Genomic DNA, 23,706 nt, shown 5'->3' with positions numbered 1-23,706 from the left:
ATTGCTCAAAAAGAGATTTTTCTCCTTTACTGGTAAATATTTGAAATTTCTCCTTAGAAATGCACTAGAAATCAGTTCAAAATGTGACACTATTACTTACTGGGAATTAGCTTAACATGAACAAAAGCAGCATACGTTTCTAAAAAAGTAAAGTAAATTTTAGTGAATAAAAATGCAAATATGCATTTTAGCAGCCCTGAATTTATTAATCTGATAGGTTTAATTTCCATTTTCCTGCATCAGCTTTATTTATAAAGTGTCGTGCCCTATAAATATGCTGTTATTTTCTATAGTCAAGCACCCTCTTAACAAATCTTCTCATTAATATGTAAATTTAAAGTCAATCGGTCTTCTCCCTGACAGCACCATGAATTCCTAGTGCACTGTATAATCGGCTTTGACTTGGCATCCACTATTTATCATCAAAGATGTCAGTTAGAAAAATTATAGAAAATGCACTGCAATTGATATGACTGCAATCTACTTTGTCAACACTTAATTGTTCCTCAAATCATACATTTACATATAAACAGCCTAAATACTGATCCATAATGATGCAAATAAACTAAATTAAAAATCTCTTCTACTGCACAAGATACCCTGTTATATGATGAGTTCATTTAAGAAACTATTGACAACAGTATGCATTTCACCTACCCTCAGGAAAAAATTCTGCTAATTTAATTGCTGAATAGGTGGACAAACGAAATTTTGCCCTGAGGCTCATGAAAGTGGAAACAAACTGTTATTAATACCATACCACTTACAACCAACCTTAGGTTGACACAGGCAGTATTGTTACACAAACCTTTTATGTTCCTAGAACACAGGCCACAGCAACAACTGTCATACACCTGGTTTCAGGTGAAAAAATGTATGTAAGAGTCCTAAAGAAACCTAATTCCACAAAGACCTCCAACCTTTTAATTTCAAGACAGGAGTTCAGCCTCCTCTTCTACTCTTAATTTATTCAGTCACAGACTATTACTGGCTTAAATCAATTTTGCAACTCTAGCTTCAGGCAAAGAAAATTATCAATTTTTATTCTTTCTAAAGGTCAGAGAGAAGAATGCAAGTTACTTTCTTTCAACAAGTAACATGCAATAAACACTGTCTCAAAGACATTAGGAAAATAATTACCTAAGTGCCTCATTATCCAAAAATACTTTCCTTATTTTAAGCAATTTTCTGGAAAGATGCGTTCTTACAAATAAATAAATTAAAAAAAAAACTCTTTAACATTTTTTAATATGCTCATTACAAAACACAATAATCTGCACCGAAGTAACAATGTCCGAACAGAAGTTTTAAGACACATTAGCTGAGCTATAGCAGAACTACTTCAGACTAAAGAAAAACAGAGAAATTAAAAAATAAAATGATTAAACTTTTCATAAGATTCTAGGATCACTTTACATTAATTAGAAGTAGGTACCCCAAACTGCAACTGTACAAAGTCCAATGACTGCTGTAAAACAGCATATATGTCAATGAGTATGTACAGCTTTAAACATTAACTAGTTTCAAATTAAGTCATAAAACTTAACAGTAGCAACACCCCCAAACCTGTAATAAACGCAAACAACTTGAGCTGTGGAGGAATTACAGTTCTTTCCAGAGGTATTCTGCTACAGTTAAATCCCTACTGAAACCAATGTTAATAGTATTGATTTCTTAGGCTAATTTTTATTGTTAGAAGTGACAGGATTAGTATTTTGAATATCCCTTGTTAGAAATTTTAGTTAAGAGTACACTCATATTTACATAATATAAAGGAAAATACCAGATTATTTACTTTGTATATTTTAAAAACATACACTCAACTCTCTACACACACCCTCAGAATACTAGCAAAGCCTAAACAAGCAATGTAATATTCACTATGCTGTGATACTGCGTATTCATATCCACAAAGAAAGTACATTCTACCCAGTTTCAGGATGGACTGGCAAACTTTCCTAACTCTGACTCATATAAAATCTAGAGCAAAGAGCCATGTTGCTCAAAGAACCACAGAAAAAGGCCTCTTCTCTGCTGCCCATGGGATGTGCTCAGGGTAAAGCAGAACAGGCTGTAGCCTTGAAGGAGAATTCTCATGCTCTCATGCCTTGTGTTAGTGAAGACTTACGCATTGATTTCTACTTCTATTGAAGTCTGCATAAAAATGCATCTTAAAAGACTAAGTATATTCAACAATGGAAATAATTCAGAATGCAAGCACACAATAGTAATTTTAAAAGTCACAAACTTACCTTCCATGGGTTTACAAACTGTGTACGTGCATATCGAGTTAACATGTGGATTATAACAACTTGGCCCCACTCTTCCACATCAACCAACAAGTTACAGAGCTTGCGGTAGTTCTTGTGAATCAGATCAATTCTATCTGGACACACTTCCTCAAATGCCATCACAACACTTCCAGCTACCAGCTAGAAAACAAAATATAAACCAGAAGGTCAGTATTCCTTCTACAGTTCATCCACAACTGAGAATCAGAATTAATATTAGCAATTCTCAGCAATTCGAAATAGTTTCTATGCGGTAAAAAGAAACAACAACAACAAAAATAAACCTAAGCCCACAAAAATGGTATGTTACTTAGAATAGAACTGAGGTAAGAGAGAAAACACTTGCTGTTTCTGTTACACACATAAATCTTAGCTTCCACTCCTGAAGACACATATTTTTTTTCTTACATTATAGTTTCCAAATAAATTATCAGAGAACTTTCAATTAACTCAGAAATAACACAAAACAACAAGAAGTATAATAAGTGATATGGCTGACAAGGTCTGTTGGGATTCTCTTATCAACACTGGCGTGATCGAATAAAGAGAAGCTGGGCTAAGTTTCCCAGCACTACTGGGATCCAAACTTCTTTCTCAATATCGCCAAATTAATAATAATATGAAATTTTATATTTAGTTTCATGGATACACTTTGCAAAAAATGACACAAGAATCAGCAATACAATACAGAGATATAGCAACACTCTTCCTCAAAGAAAACAAGCAGAATTTCTGCATGTTGTTCAGCGCACCTCTATCAGCTCCAAAATTACAGGAAGGGATCATTTATGCCTTGCTATGCCCCCACATATTTTTTTGCCTCTGTAAGAAATGGATCTTTATATATACACAAATACTGATTATTATTGTAAAAATAGCTTTGCTTTCATGAGAAAATTAAACAGTCTCAATATTCTAACACCTCAAGGCTTACTAAAACCTTCTAATAGGGTATTTCATTTTCAAAATAAAGAAAGGAAACATATATTGGGGGTTCCTGTTAAAATTCTGGCAGCAGGTTATTTTAACTGCAGGAAAATCTCAGAAGCTGACCATGCATTATGAGGACATGTCATTGTGCGCCTGGAATTACTTTTCTTTATCTTCTAATTGCTTTAATTAAGATTTGTTTTGTGTCAGAATACATGTTAAGTCAAATAACTAAAATGATGAGACTTTATATGAAGCAGCTGATATGTATGCAGTTAGCATGCATGCAGTATAGCCTTCTGGCAGCAAATTAATGTCATATTCTATCTGAGCACTAGGGATCTGCATTTCAACCTCTAAAATTTCCCCAATGACTTAAAGTAAGCAATTAAATAGAAGTGCAGTTTATTGAAATGGTACTTTTTGAGAAATATTAAATACAATGATATTCATATGTTACATTTTTCTCCCTGTATTTGGCTGACATTTGGTTTATTAGTATGCACCCAACATTACAACTGAAAGAAAACAGCTCAGAATATAGTCTTGCTATTATGCTAAGCAAGTTTCAGGCTCTGTAGGGATTTTATGAATTACCAATACGAATAAACGTGAAGTTGCATTTATTGTCTCCAGCCCTGTCCACCTACTGGTACTTGCTGGTCCCAGCAAATATACAACTCACTTCAGGGAGCAAAATTTGATTATCTGATAAAGCTAAATAAAACACATTTTACATCTAAAATAATTTGCCTTTTTTTGCTGTATCACAAAACCAATATCTCATTGTTGTTGTACTAAACTTTCTCCTTAATAACACACTGTAGCAAGCAATTCTGTAATTAAATACTGCTGCAAGTTGATACTTAGGTGTGGGTTCAAAGCTCAGCACAAGACAGTGGTTAACTCCAGGCAAATCACTATCGCTCCCAAATAGGTATTCAATAAGGCCAGATAAGCTGAGAATCGAAGACAGGAAGGTTGGGAAGGGTTAAATTTTGGAACCTGCTTGAAGAAAAGCAATTTTATCAGGATGCAGAACTCCAAACTACAGCTAAGACCAGCTTGCAGAGGACAGTGTGATAGACCTGAAGTTTCAGAAGACAAGGATGACACTTTCAGACCATGGAAACTTTTTTTTTCAGTCACTGTCCCATAGACTTTATTATTGATATTCCATTCTTACACACTACAAGCCAGTTCAGAGTCTCTTGACAGACTTGACATACAAGGGGAGGAGGGAAGGAGGGGGAGAAAGAGAGACTAACTCACAGATCGATTTATGACTATAAGAATAGTCACAGCCTAATATTTAAAAATACCCTTTTAGGTTCATAGGTGAAGGATAACATAGATGTTGCTGTCCGACTGTAGTTCTGGAATGGATACCTTTGTCTTTTACCAAACTAGTAGTGCACACACATTTTGCTGGATTTCTCTTTCATTTGGATATTATATAATTTGAAAGCTGACAAAGTAATACATATAACACTAGTTTATATTTTATAAAACCGAGCACATATCCTACGAACAGTGCTGGTTTATTAAAAGTTAAGTTACTATGAGTAAAACACAACAATCTGATATAAAGAAACAGTCATACTGAATTACAGGAATTCTAAACTACTTTTTCCAATTCACATCAGTCACCTGCTCAAGTTTACAATGAGAATACTGTCACTTGTGAACTCTTAAATGACAGTAATAAAAATCTGAATATACACTATGAAATGCAAGCGGTATACCAGGTGAACATGTGTTTTATTCCTGTGGCAAGTTCCTAGATCTACAAGTCAGTACTGGAATTGCTATTCATCATTATGTTATTTATGATCACGCCCCACTCTCCATTATTCCATTTTCCGAATTAGGCTTTCAATTTAAAGGGGGGGAGAGGGGGAGGTGAGAATGTAAGACAAATTAAAAATGCACAAGTAATAGGAGGATTTACCTGAGAAAATTTCCTAATGCTTTCTTCATAAGAGATTATTTTCTAGTTGACACTGTTTCCCCTACAGTATGATCCTACTATATATCTAAACATCAGAGGAACAGCTAATAATCTTTGTTTATTAAATGCTCAATATTCCATAAAAATATCTAGAATTAAAACAAAATGATCCAATCAATATAAAACCAAAAAATATCAGTTTCCAAAAAACAGTCAGTTAATTTCCATCTCACTGTGTCAATAGTAGCTTTTTGTATAAGCAGAAAATATTAATCACTCAAAAAAAAATTGCAATGAGCTCATCAAATTCAAATGCTGCTTTCCATTTATGTATTTTTTATATTAAAGCAATAAACACGGTTCATTTGTCTTCCACTGGTTGCCACGTTTTTCTGTGCTGTTGCTATGAACTTCAGCCATTAGCTGTGCTCCAAGGTAAACTACATGAACCATCAACAAAAGTGACACCCAATCTATGGAGTTCATATTTTCTCCAGATTATCTATGCTAGTTGACAAGCTGGTAATGAAAAAAATCACACTAAGCAAATGGTTCTTCTAATAACAATAAATTTTCTATAAAATTATGAAGGGTACAAAATGTTTCCTTGCATCTATTTTGTCATGAATTCTAATTAACGCTGCAAAAACCTGAGAGTGCTGGGTCATCAGAAGAAGTGCATCGAGGTTTGATTGATAATACAGTGCAAGTTGGCCTATGCTGCCAAGATTCCTCTCTTTTAAATTAATGGCTGCCCCACCTGCCCCAATCATACAGCCCAAATGATATTCCCCTTCTTATTTCAATTTTCTGGAGGCAAGGAAACTGGAAAAGATCAGTCATTTATCTTCTAATAGCTGGATAATAGATCTATCACAATAAACCATCTACACAAACTCAGTATTTTTTTTTTTCCAAAAAAGCAATGTTTTTACCAACATTAAATCAGTAAGTTAAGAAAACATTCTCTTATCCACACTTTTGGGTTCCAAACTACAACACTAACTTATTAATAGGAGGCTACTGTTGAAAAACACAAAGCCCAGCTTGCTCTTCCCATTACACCTAAATACACTGCTTTAGTTTAAAAAGGTCAAGATCTTCATTCCAAAGACATCACCAATCCCTAGCATCATTTTTTAATCTAAGGGGTCTCATTTCGCAAGAATCTGTGCTTCATCTAGCAGCCATACAGTGTGCAAAAGAAAACTCGATAATCACGTGTTTGTATAAAGCCTCTTCACCTGCAAAATAGAATTAATATTGTATCTTTTAAATTCAGGAGTAAAGTACCACGTCAGAACAGAATAAGCATTTATTTAAATGTTAGAAGTAATTCAATGTGATTACAATATTCTCAGTAGAAAAAAAGTGTAAATTTCAACTAGAAATAAACAGATTCCATGCAATAACCTAATGTTACATCAGTCTTAAATCAAAACTTGCCTCTATCCCTTCCCATATTACTTCACAACAGAGGTTTCTGGGGACACAATATCAGGAGCACATAGTCAAGAATGAACACCTGCAAGTCTGGCCAATGTGTTTTGAAATTGCTCTCCAACATTCTTCTCTCCTAAGAGAGCTCAAAAGTAGGGCTGTGCTCTGTATACTACCTGCTCCTAGAACAGGAGCTATAAAAGCAAAAGCTATAATACAGTACAAACATATGTGGCCTGGGTCACTGGACGGGGCAGGAAAAAAAAAATTATCAAGCAGCCCGTGTACTTGGATTTCCCCATGAACATCACAAACCTGCCTTATAATGGAAGTATCTGTCCAAACAAAATATAATCAGATCGAAATTAAAGATGGAAACCTGAAATAAATTTGACAATTTTACTATGCTCAGCATCCATACAACTACATCTGTGCCAGAGGTCTACATTCTGCCTTTCCTCTTCAGATGCACTTTGGGATACTTTAGTTCAGACTGAGGAATGAATGCAAGTCACAATTTCTTTTCACTTTACAAGTCTGGAGAACAGACATATTTCCTTTAACATATATTATTATAAGATTATATATTTTTTTAACTCAGGTATCATTAATGAACTTGATTTCTATTGTTTTCACAATCAGAATTGTAAAATGCACAGGCTACAAACACAATGCAGTTCTACAGTCTTCCACAGTATGCCAAAAGCAACGTAAGCAACAAATCTTACTTTAAAACCTATGCCCAAAAGCTAGATCATAAGTCTTGTTAAGTGAATAGAAAAAATAGAATTATAGTGAACTAGTACACAGAATCACAGAATCATTCTGGCTGGAAAAGACATTTAAGATCATTGAGTCCAACCATAAGCTCACTCTGCCAACCATTAACCTAACTGCAGAACCAACCAAAACCAAAGAGGAACTAGTTTCCTCCAAAACAACCAATTATGCCTTCACACATGACTACACGACTAGTTATATTACTTTTCGAGATGGTAATTTTAGCATAAAATACACACATGCTCTTTTATTCCCTTCTAGATAAAATCATGCCAATCGCTCAATTACCTAGCATTACTAGAGAAATAAAAGGAGCAGGCATTCATGCTCTTGTACCTGCTTACCCAAGTCTGAGGTACCTATTTCTATAAAGGAAAGGCTAAAAACATAACTAGGAGTTAATCTTAAGTGTCTGTAATAAAATACTTGTAAACATCTACTTTAAAATTAAAGACACTAGCACAAAATCACAGATTTCTTGATGCATTTAAATTCCCAGTTAGATGCCCTTCAAGGTATGTTAATGATGGTTTGCACTTGATAATTTTGCATCTTAGATTAACTGAGAGCTTGTTTTTAATTGAATCTTCATGTTAAGTCACTTAAGGAGTGATCTTTCATTTTTCTCACCACAAATGTTAATGAAGTGCTAGGTTAAGGTTAGATCTCATCTTATTTTTAATTTTGCTTACCTCAGCTTATATTAAAATTTACTACTGGTTGAGACTTAAAAAACGAGCATATTTTGTACAGTCTGATAAAATGGCTTAATTTTACTGTAGTAAAATTCCCATTCACATAGTTTCTTGCTACTTTAAATGTAGAATTACTCTGACTAATTTAAATACATTGTGCCGTTTCTGTGCAATGTAAACTGTATTAATAATCCACAATAGCATGGTCTCTTTGAGAAAAAAAAGTCTGGTTTACATAAATTCAGAAGCATCTATGTTTAGTAGCTATTCTATCTCACGTCAATGTAGAGATCAGTAAGAGGTTAGTGAAGTGCTCTCTCCTGTGGGAAGGACCTGACACTGGAGCAGGGGAAGAGTTTGAGGAGTCCTTCCTCAGAGGAAGATCCAGCAGAAAGCAACATGTGACAACCTAAGCGCCGCCCTTATTCCCTGTTCCCCTGTGCAGCTGGGAAGAAGGAGGTAGAGAAATTGGGAGCAAAGTAATTTTGGCCTGGGAAGAAGGGAGAGGTGGGGTAAGGTATTTAAGATCTGGTTTTGTTTTCTCTTTGTCCTGTTTGCAGCTGATTAGTGATAAATTAGATTTAATTTTTCCCCAAGGTCAGTCTGTTTTGCCCATGATCACAACTGTTGAGTGAACCCTCCCTGCCCTTGTCTCAATCCACAAGCTTTTAGTTGGGTTTTCTCCTCCCCATTCCACAGTGGGGGGAGCGAGGGGACACACCTGGCTCTTTGTTGATGGCTGGGCCTAAACCACAATGCCTCCAAGAATGTCTGAAACAAATGGACTAAGAACAAAAAAAACAACCAAACAAAAAAATCACATGGCAGATTTTTCCTCATCCAGTTACTATATATAATGCATTTGGCTTGTCTGAGGATTATCAACCCTTAAATACACTGAAAGGCCAAAAGTAACCTGACGTTTCCATGAAGGGAAATAAAGGTGGAGAACCACTGACGTTCAACAACTACGAAGGTCAGTAAGATTCTCCCACTCTGGTAAAGACACTATTTAACGAAAACACAACCACTTTTCCAACAAACTGATCTGCTGACATTAGATTACAACAACTAATATTGATGTAAAAGAACAGCTTCTGTGCAATTGAAGGAATCCAAAGATTAGTGTCAAGTAAAGACTTATGGTCTGAGTTCCACATTATCACCCTACAAATTTCAGGCCATTTGACTGTCAAACAGGCAACAGAAGCTGTAGAAACCTGAGAAATACCATTTATCAAACAGATGTACTTCTAAGGCTATGACAAATGCTGCTGTTCTACAGCTTAGACCCATTTATTGAATTCCTGTGGCAATAAACCCGACCTAACTTTCTTCACAAAGACTGCAAAGTATTTTCTAAAAGTTTTTGTCTTAATGTATTAAGAAGGAGCTTTTTCTTTTATGCCAAGTGTATGAAATTCAGCTTCCCTTAAAGAACACAAAAAGGTGCTTCAAATTAATACAAATTTCCCAAGAGGTGCCTAAATAAGACTTAAAAAGTAGCCAGTCTAAAGCTATAGAAGCTACATGTATGCAAACAGGTGTAAAAGAACCACCACCCATAAGCAGCTGTATGTCCTCCTATTTTAAAACCTAAAGATACAGTGATAAATGGCTTTTTTTTTTTTTCTTTCACTGTAAGAAAATTGCTATGTTCTCCAACTAGGGGATAAGAATAAGCTTATCAGCTTGGAGTTACCTGCTAATAAAACACTTGTGCACAATGCACTTTGTGTTAGTAAATGTGGAGGGTTTCTGGGAACATGCAGTGGAACATGACAAAAGCTAACTGCTTACGGTGAAGCTTTTCCATGCCAGACTGGTCCTCCCAAAGCTTCAAGGATTAAACAGAGACCAATCCACTTTAGATCAGAACAACAGATGGAGTATGGGATGAAAGAGCACATATGAATATTTGGTTTTGATTCACAGAGTCCCAAAGAAACATGTTTTGTTCCTTTTTGGAATAATAGTTTTTCATATCACTTCCTGAAAAAAGGTAAAATAATCTGAATCTGAGATGCTTCAGCCCAGGCTGGAATCAGATCTTGCTAGGGAACAGATAAAGAGGAATAAGAGGGATGAAAAATTTGCAGCAGCATGCCTTCGAAGATGTACAGAAGACCCAATTCTACACCATCCTTCTCAGCTTCTTTAATGTGCTAACAAAATAACTCTGATTATTGCTTCAGCTGGTATCTTCATAACTAATGTACGTTACTCAGAGCCACAGAAGCACCGGCATTGTGGCATATACTAAAAAAGAAGCATTAATCCCCTTGTAAGTAACTCCAAGCAGAAAGGAGTTGTCATTTTCCATAAGTAATAAAAACCACAAAGGAAAGTGAAAGCTCTGGAAGATTTTCTTTTCCTACCATCAGCAATACAAAGAAATAAAGGTAGCTTCTCAGCCCTTTATGCCTCCACTAGTATAAAGAATCTAATCTCACGTTCACAGATTACATACACACCAAGAGCATGAACCATGAAAAGAAGATACACAAAGAACCACTGGGGGGGCTACTCCACAGAAGCACAAAGGCCTCTGACAAATGAGTACAGGTCAAGCATAGATGCAGCCAGGAGAACTAACTAACTGATTTAGTGTATGCTGAGCCATTAAGCTCTGACACTCTCCTTTAGTAACCCTTCAGTGGAAGTTGCAAGATACCTTTTACAGAACAGCACCATTTATGTCCTGAACACCTCAACTGTGCTAGAACAAACAATATATTCCTGTGTGTTAGAAAAAGTTGGCAAACAGGAGATGAAGCAACATATTACTTGGTATTTGGTAATCCTTCATTTACTCAAAAATAATTACTTTCACTAAACTAATAATTTGAACAAGAGAATGTTTTAATTTACAACTCTGCTTTCTATTTGAAAGCTATCTTTGACTCCTTGCTCAAGTACCTCTCTGGCTTAGTCTTGGGAAACCTATTTTTAGGGTACAGCAAGAAAAATGGAAGTGTGTGACAACTGCAGATATCCAGGAGTTAAACAGAAATGCTGTACTTATATAGGGCTGGCAAAATACAATCAGAGCACTAAATTTACAGAAATTGTTCCAGGTCATCCACTTTATTTACCACATTAGAAGTGGGGATATTTGCAAGAACAAACAAGTGTGCAGCAAGTATTACTGCTCAACAGTTAAACACACTACAAAGCAGACTGACACCAACAGGCCTACTGTGCATCATATAGAAGTAATTTATTCTCACAGTATCACAAACAAGTTGAAATTACCTAGCTAATTTCATAATTAAAAACTGTTTATACACAGACACTTTTACACTGATACATATAATTACATAACTTTAATTTTCAAAATTAATTTTAAAGAAGCATACATAAAAATCACACTAACAGGAACAGATTGAGAATACCTACAATACAAATAAAATCACCAGTCTTATTAAAGGAGATAATAATGGTTACAGTCATAGTATAATGCATAAATACACAGTTATACTTTTATGTAAAAATATATAAAACCACGCCAGCAAGGGTTAGAAAAATATATTATGCACTGCTGGATGACAGTCTCAGGAGTAAACTCTTTAAAAGTATTAAAGTATATAAAAAAATAAAAGTATGTATGTAATAGCATACTGTTTCTTACCGTACTTCTATCCTTCAAAAGCTTTTCTATCACTTCAATTAACATTTCCTTTTGCTCTGGATCAAGACTAGAAGGAAAAATAAATATTATTTTTACTCATTTGGTCAAACATATCTGACATAAAAAAAAGTTAGGTTTGTTGACCTTTAGATAGAAGCTGGGAACCTAGAGCATTGAAGAAACGACTTCAGGGAAAATCAAGTATTCCAGATAACTGATTGTGACAGCACTTGACTGAAACAAAATTTCATTATGGTAGACAGAAGGGAACTGAAGAAGTAAAAAGCTAAATTACAAAGATTATATTATACCACTTACATGTGTTCTTTAAGAATCTTAATACCTAAACTCATAAAAATGTTCGGATTTAAGAAACATTGAGACAGGCTGGCCAACCCATTAGAAATAACCTGATTGAATTTCAGTTGTCAAGTCACAAGGATCTCGCTACTTTTGCAGAAGGGAAAGTATGAAAGAATTTAGCAGTGAATGAGCAACAGGAGAAAGCAGAATCACAACCTTATCATCTAATTTTCAATATAACACTTCAAGTAAGTCGGTTAACCACTAATTTTAGTCACAAGTATTGGAATTCAAACATTTGGACATTGTATTCAAGTGCACCTATAGCACGCTAGTGTGCAAGCTGATGGAAAACAGCTTGAAGTCCTATAGAACTAGTAAAAAGACAGGAAAAACAGAAGTTGCAAACAACATTTGTACCACTGTCTTCATTTTAAAAGAGCAAAGAAAAAAACTGCCAGAAACATCCATTATCATCAAACTTGCTTTTTAGGTACATAAAAGTCAACTTCTCATTTCCACCATGGGAATTAAAAGCCAAGACAGAAGAAAACAAAGAGAAAGTAGGAACAAAGAGCCATACAGATCTGTAGTTCTATGCCTTTGAAGAGTAATTTCAACATGGATAAAATTACAGATAAGTCAGAAAGAATTTGGTCATTATGCTTGACTAACCTGATCTCCTTCTACGACAACATGACTCGCTTAGCGGATGAGGTAGGTGTGAATGTTGTCTACCTAGACTTTAGTAAAGCTTCTGACATCATTTCTCACAGCATTTTCTTGGAAAAACTGGCTTCTCATGGCTTGGATGGATTTACACTTCAATAAGTGAAAAAACTATGGTTGGATAGTCAGGCCCAAACAGTTGTGGTGAATGGCGTTCAATTCAGATGGTGGCCAGTCACAAATGCTGTTCCCCAGGCCTCACTGTTGGGGCCAGTTGTTTTACATTTTTATCAATGATCTGGACAAGGGCATCGAAATCACCCTCAGTTAAGTTTGCAGAAGATACCAAGTTGGGCACAAGTGTTGCTTGAGGGTAGGAAAGCTCTACTGAGGGATGTGAACAGGCAGAATTGATGAGCCAAGAACAACTGTATGAGTTTCTATACGGCCAAATGTCAGGTTCTGGACTTGGGTCACAACAACCCCATGCAACACTACAGGCTTGGGAAGGAGTGGCTGGAAAGCTGCCCAGAGGAAAAGGATGAGGAGGTGTTGGTCAAAAACTAGTCGAGTATGAGCCTGCAGTGTGCCCAGGTGGCCAAGAAGGCCAACAGCATCTTGGCTTCAGAAATAATGTGGCCAGCAGGACTAGGGAAGTGATTGTCCCCCTGTAGTTGATACTGATAATGCTGCACCCCAAACACTGCTCAGGTTTGGGCCCTTCACTAGAAGAAGGACACTGAGGAGCATCTCTAAAGAAGAGCAACAAAGCTGGTGAAGGGTTGTGCTAGGTTTGTCTGGCACAGTTTTGGAACCGGGGGAGAGGCCTCAGGGTGGCTCATCTGAGAAGCTGCTGAATGCTTCTCTGGCTCCAAAAACCTGGCCACACCTCTGGCTAAGACCAAGCACATCAGAGACACTGGATGCACCTCTGCGATTAACATACGCAAGGTAAGACCTCAGGGCAGAGGAGAGGGGGAGAAGAGTAATGCAAAAATATCAAGATCAGTGAGGAAGACGGGGGAGAAGGTGCCTGAGCAGAGGTTCCCCTGCAGCCCATGGAGAAGCATGGTGGAGCAGCCTGTGAAGGACCATGGTGGAGCAGATACAAACCTGTAGCTCATGTCAGTTATTAACTGAAATACGTAAAACGTGGGAAAAAAATAATCACATTTGGGCAAAAATCACATAAAAGAGAACATAAAAGACACACAGAATAAAAACAGGACCTATATAATAGTGAAACAGTGAGAATTAGACAAAAGCAGATTCCAAATAGAGAAAAACATACCTCAAGCAGTCAATAGCCTGGCCTTGAGACAGGCCTGTAGGACAGATGAACGGGATGGGAAGGAGAACTCCCTACAACTTACCTTGGTTACAGCTTTGAGCACTGGAGGGAAAAACACTGAGTAATTGAAATCACTGTATTAATATATTAATGAGCTATTAGCATACTAAAACACATGCCCACAGGCCAGAGGGACCCCTACTAACAACAAGTTCTTTACTCTTCAGCGTTGCCACTTCAAATGTAAGCAAGCAATTAGTCGATCAATCACGTGTGCAAGTGACAGAATAATATTAAAGGCCTTTCTCACATTTTGGGGTATAAAATCAGCACTTGTTTTAGGAAACTGAGCTTGCTTTTTGGAATCCCACCCTGCTTGCTTTTCTGCACAGCACTGGATATTAAAGCAAATATCCCTACTATGTGTGTGGATTGGCTTCTTGCATACTGGGTGATAGACCCTGCTTTGGGGACAACACAGCCATGCAGGACTCCATGCCAAGGAAAGTGGCTGTGCCCAAAGCAGGCCATGACTCTGTGGGAAGTCTGTGCTGGAGCAGTGTGCTCCTAAAGGACTGCACCTCATAGGAAGGTCTCATGTCGGAGATGGTCATGAAAGACTCCCTCCCATGGGAGGAACCCCATGGTGGAACAGGAGGAGAGTGTGAGGAATCCTTCTCTCTGAGGAGGAAGGAGCGGCAGAAAGCAACATGTGATGCACTGACTCTAAACCCCATCCCCTTCCTCCCCTGCTGGAGGGAAGGAGGTAGAGAAATCAGGAACAAAGTGATTTGGGCCTGGGAAGAAGGGAGAGGTGGGGTAAGGTATTTAAGATCAGGTTTTGGTGGGTTTTTTTCCTGTTTGCATTTGATTAGTGATAAATTAAATTTATTTTTTTCCCCAAGGTGACTCTGTTTTACCCATGACCATAACTGGTGAGTGAACCCTTCTTGTCCTTGTCTCAGCCCAAGGGCCTAGAGCACAAGTTGTATCAGGAGCAGCTGAGAGTACTAGGGCATTCAGCCTGGAGGAAAAGGCTGAGAGGAGACCTGATCACCCTTACAACTACCTGAAAGTAGGTTGTAAGAAGGTGGGTGATGCTCTTTTCTCCTACACATAACAAGCAATAAAACAAGAGAAAATGACCTTGAGTTGCACCAGAGGGGGTAAACTGGACATCAGGAAAAACTTCTTCACTGAAAGGATTGTCAGGCACTAGAATAGGCTGCCCAGGGAAGAGTTTCAGTCACCATCCCTGGAAGTATTTAAAAGACATGTAGATGAAGTGCTTAGGGACATGGTTTAGTGGTGGACTTGGCAGTGTTAGGTTAACAGCTGGACTTAATCTGAAAGGTCTTTTCCAACCAAAACAGTTCTATGTTTATTCTGCACTTCAGTTTTAATGCTGAGTGATGAACTGCCTCAAGTACACCAAATACCTTTTACAGCTACAGTATCTAGCTACACACTACTTCACTAAGGCTGTAATACCTACCAACATTAGAACATGCTAAAAGTACAACAAAACTTTGCTAGAAGCCACCATGAGCGTAAGTAAAGCAACAGTACATTGTTCCTAAGTACTTGTACATTTTGTTCTATTTTGTACTATTTTGTTCCAACATCTGCTTTTGGCAAAAAAGTTTTGATCTGCCAAGGATCAAAACTGTCAGAGGAAAAGCCAGAGGTCTTTCTAATCAGTCTTATGTAAAATTTTAAAAATTGGTATAAGTTTCAAAGAGGGAAATAAGTGAATATTTATTACTAAGAAACTTTGAAAAATACCAGTTTTGTTATGTGATCAATAAAATCTTCAGTAAAGCCTCTGATAACTGAACTCACATTCCTCTTTACCTGTTCCCCGATGTTTTAGGTAAGGAAGGCAGGATTCTTGGGGAAAAAAATAAAAGAACAGGATAGAGAGATCAGACTGATCTGCTCCCATTATGGTATCTACTAGTAATAGCATAGAATCTATTAATACTAGTAATGGGACTTTTAAAAAAGCCCTTTTCCAAATCTTGCTGCAAGCAGGTCCAAGAACTAATAGCTTTGAAATGCACTCTAAGTGAAATAGGCAAGAGGTCTGACATTTCAATGATAAAATTACTCCAATATACCTGGCAAAGTTGATTGCATTGGGCAAATATGTTGCTGCTCATACTACAGCTGAAATTTTTCTGTTTAATATGTAAGCTTCTCGCTGAAAGGACTGATTGAATCACTAATGAACAAACTCTTCTAGGTCAGACATCCATCCAAACACCATGACACTAAATGTAAGGAAGACTGGAGTATTGAACCTGCATTCAGAAGTCTGGCTGGAGCACTAACTGAACTACAGGACTATCAGGTAGAGAAGTCACAGAATTCATAAAGTTCGGTTTTCTGTTTATTTCCTCTCTTCCTCTCAACCCAGTGGGAGACAACTGGACATGAGGGAATATGAGGGCCAGTTGCTACATAGTCCAAATGTCTAAATCCAGCTACTATGGGATTCACAGTGTTTGAGTGAAAGGGTGGGGGCACACATGTCTGACTGAGGAGGTCTGTAACAGCAAGTGCAGTGGGGTTGCAAGCACTGTGCGATTGTATGTGCCGATGCCAGCAAGTGGGAAGACAGGAGTCCAAGGTCAGTTACTGGAGAGACCGAGCATCTAGGATCCTTATTGGGGCATCAATACTGTACAGACTGGTCCACTAATGGGCCTGCACCCTGATCAGATAAGAGTGCAACAGGATAAGTCTGTTAGTGCTGGTTTTGTCTGCTTGAGTGCTGTTTTCTGTCTGTGCTGATCTGTACAGCTGGCTGTGTGCATGTTTGTTGTATATGAGTGTGTATGTACCCATTACGAATACAGCCTCACTACTGGTTGGTCTGAGGGGGCATGGAACTGCAGCAGCCTCAGGCTGCCTGATTTAGAACTCCTAACATCTCTCACCTTCCCCTTTTTTTGCATAGCTGAAATAAAAGGGAAATAAGCAGTAGACTAAAAGGCTGCCTTTGTTTTGGAAAGGTCCAGGTTCAGCTGACCTCACTTGTGTAAAGCAGTACCCACCTCTTCATAAGAATTCTTCCACTATAAGAATTTCTGTGGAGGAACATTTGGTTTTGCATAGATTAAATTTTGACGAGTTAGTATTAATTTGTCACCCATGCTGCAAACTACAGCAAATGTAGCTTTTCAGGATGAAAGATGCAGGAATCTTCACTTCTAAGAATACCCATCAAAATAGTTGCTACACAGATGACAATAACTGGTATATTAAAAATAAAATATAGTGTATCTCTTCACAGTTATCCCAGTATTCTAAAAAGCACAAGACTTGCCAGAATTCCAACCAAATCAGTTGAGTGATGGAATGTCAACACACCTTTTAAGAAACAGATCTGATGTAACTGAGACATGCCACCCCCCAGTAGTCTTAATAAACACAGGCCACAGCCATCCCAAAATTGCTTTTCAGCACTTGTCAGACTCACTTACCTGTACAGCTTTTGGATTGCATGAGCTGCGTTCTTCCTCACATAAGGAGATAAATCAGAAGAGGCTTCCTTAATAGCAAGCATCATAATAGGAACAATAATCGGGACGCGGATACTGGATAAAACTCTTAGAGCACTTGCACGGATTAACTGATTAGGATCCTGAAGAATGGGAGAGAAGGGGAGGAATAAAGTAATATAGAGCAGAAATGCATCATTAAATTATCTTCAAAGTTTTTAGTCATTAGTGATTGCACATTAAAACTTCTAAATCTATCTGTCTGTCAGGCTTAAAAGCTAAGGTCACACTAACAAGAGAAAACATAACAAACTTCATACAAAACACTGAAACTTCAGGAAAATTGGAAAATCTAATAAAGGAAAACATTAAAATATTCTGCTTTTCCAAGCAATATATTAGTATTTTATTTAATGATCTGCTATATGTCTGTAATCCAAGAGGAGTTAAAATACTGTGAAAAACACACCTATTTCAGTTTTATTACTTAAATAGCGGAACTATCAAATGAAAATCTGGTTCTCAGTTGCCACACTCCCATTCAAGTTTTTGACAACACATTCATTTTATGCTTTACCGCAAGATATAAATCAAAGCCAGTTATAAAATTAACTTTACAAACATGCCAAATTATAAAGGTAAATGTTTTGAAAATGTCTTCCATTTCCTGCCCTGGCTTCCTGTGTCCCAGTACTTGCTCACCTTTTATAATGCAAGGGTTAGCTAGTTTGAGATCCAACAATAGCATTTGTATTTGAAGAAACTATTATGCAAACCTTGCCCATAAATCATGGTCATGGGAACCATAGGAAAATGTTGCTTAATTGTGCACTAAATTCTCTATATTTTAGCATTCTGAAATTGCAGCAGCATTAATTCAGCTCATTGTCTGCTAGAAGGGCACTTCCAAAAGAACATTTCTCCCAAAGACTGAGAGCTGCTGAAGTGGGTTTTCAGTATTATTAATATTACTGTTATAACATCATATTATATTAATATTATAATAAATACGTAATTGTTATCATTAATATAAATAAAACTATTCATACTTATATAAAATATGTTGGTGTAAATATAATTTAAGATTAATTTATGTAAGATTTTATCATAATTAGTATATTGACTACAATCAATATAAAAATAATTGTTTATATTTATAAATTTGTCTATATGTAAATATATTAATAGTTGATAAATATAAATATAAATATTATTAATAATAAATAATGCGGTATTACTTAATGATCAGTTCATTCAAGCTCTCAAAATTCCTACAGCAACTTCTCAGTGGTAAGTATCTGGATCAAAAAAGCACTTAATTTGACTGGTTTTGGAAGAACAACTTGTTCTTATCAGAGTTTGCAAAGCTCATCTCCAGTTGAGATGAGTTTAAAAACAACAGTTTAAAATACCATACAAAGTTCTTTCTAAAGAGGAAGAAAAAAAATCTCCACACATAGACAAAACATAATCTTCATTACAAAATCAGAAAGTGCTACAAAAAACAAAAGGAGATAATTAATTGCATTTGACTATCTTCCACAGCAGGCTTAGCAACTTCCTTAGTTGCTGAAAATCTCAGCTAACTTGGAGTCCACCTCCTTGTCACCATTTCTTTTCGAGTGTCTCACAGCTGCAACATTTGAGTTATTCCCTCTCCTTTTGTTCTCATTATCCATGACTTTTTTAAAGTTACGCTATGAGAAGTGTTCATTGTACACATATCTCATTAAAAGTATAGCATACAAAGTAATTTTAATTCTAGCTTTCCATGACAGTCATAGACAGCAAAGCTAGTACATGTGAGATTGAGATAAAAGCTGGAAGGAAAAAGGCAGAAATCAATACTCTCTAGACAATTGTGGGATGCTCCTACAGTTGGACACCTGGTGTTCTGATTGCAACTATTTCCAACAAAGTGCAAGATGCAGGTCAGTGACACGACAAAAGTTAATTATAAACCTAGAGCAGCCTTACAAGAAGAGTAAAAGAAAAAAGAAAAAATCCCAACCTTCTTGTATTATAAAAACTGGGCAAAATCAAGGACTGAGAATTAATATTTATTTTCTCAATGGTCACATATCAAAGGCAATCCTAATCTTTGTTCCCTAATGCCATTCCCCATTGTGATCTGAATTTGAAATGAAACTGCAATAAATGCTATTTCTTCAGTGCTTTTAATATAAAAGTAGCATGTGCAACACACTGAATATTTTATTTTAGGTACTATTATCTTTTTGTTTTAATTCTCCGTTGTCCACAAGGATCTTTTACAAAAACTAAAAGAAATTCAGATGATTCAGTATAATAACAAGGTCTTATTTCTACATACATAAGAAACCCTGGAAAGAGAAAAGGCATTCCAGAAATTAAATGTTGAGCATGTGAATCTGAGAGCACCAATCTGCTGCTTTTCTTTAATGCAGTAATTTTATTTCATGTAGGCGTAGCTGCTTGACAACGTTTGAGGTAGCACAAAAAATTCTGTCAATGACATGATGTCACATTTTAACACTGGGCCAGTATTAAACAAATGATAGATGCTCGCTATTAACCCCTCTCCCTTCCCCTATAAGGAGAGGAGAGACAATAAGGGAGAGAGTGTCAGGCTAAAGGAAGACTTTGTCTTGGTTGATGAGGACTGGGTTAGGGATCAGTTAAGCAATGTGGACATCCATCAATTTATGGGTCCTCATAGGATGCATCCACAGGTGCTGAGGGAGCTGTCAGAAGTCACTGCTCCATCACCTTTGCTAAGTTGTGGGGAACAGGAAAGGTGCCTGAGGACTGGAGGAAAGCAAATGTCACTCCAGTCTTCAACAAGGGCTAGACGGAGGATTCTGGTAACTCTAGACCAGTCAGCCTCACCTCCATCCCTGGAAAGGTGATGGAACAACTTATTCTTGGCACTATCTCTACGCATATCAAGGATGAGGGGGTCATTAAGAGCAACCAACATGGTCTTACCAAGGGAAGTCATGTTTGACCAACCTTAGAGCCTTCTATGAGGAAGTAACTAGGAGGATAGATGATGGTAGGGCAGTACATGTGGTTTCTCTTGATTTCAGTAAAGCATTTGACACTGTCTCCCACAGCATCCTCGTAGATAAACTGAGGAAGTGTGGTCTTGATGGTCAGGTAGTGAGGTGGATCATGAACTGGTTGAAAGGAAGAAGTCAGTGAGTTGTGGTCAATGTGACAAAATCTAGTTGGAGGTCTGTGACTAGTGGAATCCCTCAGGGGTCAGTACTGGGACCAGTACTATCCAATCTATTAATCAATGGCCTGGATGAGGGAACAGAGTGCACTGCCAGCAAGTTTGCTGATGACATGAAACTGGGAGGAGTAGCTGACAACACCAGAGGTAGTGCTGCCATTCATTGAGACCTAGACAGGCTGGAGAGATGGGCAAGGAGAAATTTAATGAAATACAGCAAGGGCAAGTGTAGAGTCTTGCATCTGGGGAAGAAGAACCCCAGGTACCAGTACAGGTTGGGGGCTGACCTGCTGGAGAGCAGTGTAGGGAAAAGGGGCCTGGGGGTCCTGGTGGACAGGAGGATGACCATGAGCCAGCAATGTGTCCTTGTAGCCAAGAAGGCCAATGGCATCCTGGGGTGTATTAGAAAGGGGGTGGTTAGTAGGTCAAGAGAGGTTTTCCTCCTCTATTCTGCCTTGGTGAGGCCACATCTGGAATATTGTATCCAGTTCTGGGCCCCTCAGTTCAAGAGGGACAGGGAATTGCTTGAAAGAGTCCAGAGCAGAGCCACAAAGATTATTAAGGGAATGGAACATCTCCCTGATGAGGAAAGGCTGGGGGAGCTGGGTCTCTAGCTTGGAGAAGGGGAAACTGAGGGGCAACCTCATCAATGTTTACAAATATGTTAAGGGCAAGTGTCAGGAGGATGGAGCCAAACTTTTTTCAGTTATGTCTAGTGATAGAACAAGGGGCAATGGGTGCAAACTGGAGCATAGAAGGTTCCATGTATACATAAGGAAATTTTTTTTTCACTGTGAGGGTGACAGAACGATGGAACAGGCTGCCCAGAGAGGTTGCGGAGTCTCCTTCTCTGGAGACATTCAAAACCCACTTGGACATGTTCCTGTGCGACCTACTCTAAGTGATCCTGCTCTGGCAGGGGGATTAGACTAGATGTGATTCTATGATATGCAAAACCACTACTGTGCTCCGCCCCAGTAACGCTCACATCATGAGCAAGGTTGTAGGGCAGTCCTGGCAAAGTCTTGGATTGAACTCCTGAAGTCAGAAGGATATAGGAGCTGGATACAAGAACACACAGATTCAGGCATGCACAGATTAGAATCAAAGGCAGACAAATGGATAGAGTGCTCTCAGGACACTGGCCATGGATAAACAGAGTCTGGCATTCATGACCCCTCAAATTTATACCAAGTATGACCCACACGGGATGGAATACTTTGTTTGGTCAGACCCTTCCCAAAACAGGGTCTCCCTTTTACTCCCTTCTGGTTCCAAATCCTAAGATGTTTTTCAGAACCAAGCAGTGGCCTTGGTTCCACATACAATTCTCCAGCAGTAACTATAAACATTGAGGACTATCAGTCCTAGAAGCAGACACTGACTGGGAGAGATGCTGCTAATTTCAGCAAGTGCAGCTACTTAGAAGACATTTAACTGAAAAGCAAAATTACTAGAAAGAAAATTGGTTCTATATTGGCTCAAGCCAGGACATATAACTTGAAACTAATTTATCAGATACAGATATTTACACACTTTATTTTACCAGACTACACCCACATGGATAATTTTGTGATGGCACCTTAAAATTCTCTACAAAGTGTTGTTTAGTAGTCACTCACTTTTAAAGCACGCTGGAAAGTGCTGATGGACAATAACGCTAGATCTTGCTGCTCCTCTGCATAACGCATCAGATAAACATACACAAGCTTTTTTATCTGAAAAGAAAAATACAATTAACATCATTATCAGAAGATTTCAGGATTCTATAAAACTAAAGTCCTAGATTGCACATTTTCATCAACATACTGTTCTTCAAAGGAAAAGTTAATACATTACTGGAGTACTCACATGTTTTTCAAATGTCTTATGATTTACTGACATTTTTTTAATAGAAACTCCCTGAGGTGCTGCAGTATTACCTCATTAGTGATACAGTCAGATGAAGGCTAATAACACAAAGTACTGCTTTATATTATTCAAGTCTTTATTTACTAGTTGATAATCTAAGACATTGACCTGTTGACAGCTGACCCCCTGAGCAGTCTTCATGTTTTTTCTTATGGAACACAGGTTAAATATCAATAGGCAAGGATTTCAACAAGCCCACTTCACTTTACCCTGAAACTTGAAATCAATTACTTTAACACATCTGAAAGAGAACATAACTTCCAGTCAAAGTGTGGTAACTTACACTATTTAAATCTGATTAAAACAGAACTTCTGATTACGCCTTGGACAAAAGCAAAGGGTATTAGGATCTATCTTTGCCTACTACAAGCATTGAAAAGATGTAGCCAATAAGCATACTACAAAGGATACAATGTTCAAAGATTCAAAAAACACAGTATGATTTTGGAGGAGGAGGGTATTCAATCTAGTTCACTTTAACCCCTGATGGCTACTGTATGCCCATGAAGCAGTGAAAACATTTTTTACATTTGAGTTGTAAACTGACTATTGGGGTTTATAATGGAAAATCTGAGAGACCCTCAACTACAGCTGTGCTATAATGACCGTCACTATCAGAAGATGTATCTTTTTGCCAATTTTGGCAAAAAGCATAATACGACATCACAGAAGGTTACACCATACTAAATTATTTGTTGTTCAGCTACAGACAAGCAGCAATCAACATTGACCACAAGAGGCCTATGCACTGAATGACTGCAGGTGTGCTAAGAAAGCCTCCTTTCCTTGAAACCACTCTGTGATTAGAAATGGAAGCACTTAGAGCTTCGTGACAACACTGTTCTTTTAGCATTTACCTTCATTCAATGTTAAAATGCTCCTTTCTATAAAACTAATCATAACAGGAGCACATCAGGCTTGAGGAACATAGGCAGATTAGTTTAATTAGTTTATCAATATAAGCACGTCAAACTCCATGAGTTATTGACCAAGACTTATTTTTGTTCTATGCCTCCAATTGTTTATAAGGTTACTTTTAGTATCCTTGCCATCCATGACATGATGCACATAATCAGGCTGAGGTCAGTGTG

At 37.5% G+C, this 23,706-nt stretch overlaps 2 protein-coding genes across 5 annotated transcripts in view; one reads left to right on the top strand and one right to left on the bottom strand.

Moving 5' to 3' along the window:
* SCAMP1 (secretory carrier membrane protein 1) overlaps window positions 1–23,706 on the top strand; it is a 186,931-nt gene that overhangs the window by 51,505 nt on the left and 111,720 nt on the right. The window lies entirely within an intron of this gene.
* The window catches only part of AP3B1 (adaptor related protein complex 3 subunit beta 1), a 211,450-nt gene that overhangs the window by 123,067 nt on the left and 64,677 nt on the right, over window positions 1–23,706 (bottom strand). For all 4 annotated transcript variants that reach the window (XM_051641898.1, XM_051641897.1, XM_051641899.1 and 1 more), the window contains 4 exons: window positions 22,327–22,422; window positions 17,470–17,630; window positions 11,719–11,785; window positions 2,253–2,432 (listed from right to left, as the gene is read on the bottom strand). In XM_051641898.1, the coding sequence (XP_051497858.1) occupies window positions 2,253–2,432; window positions 11,719–11,785; window positions 17,470–17,630; window positions 22,327–22,422 (504 nt within the window). The remainder of the gene's footprint in view (window positions 1–2,252; window positions 2,433–11,718; window positions 11,786–17,469; window positions 17,631–22,326; window positions 22,423–23,706) is intronic.

This window comes from Apus apus, chromosome Z, assembly GCF_020740795.1.
Source record: "Apus apus isolate bApuApu2 chromosome Z, bApuApu2.pri.cur, whole genome shotgun sequence".
NCBI lineage: Eukaryota > Metazoa > Chordata > Aves > Apodiformes > Apodidae > Apus > Apus apus.
Note: the sequence above shows the minus strand (reverse complement) of the source record. Positions and strands in the feature narration are given on the sequence as shown.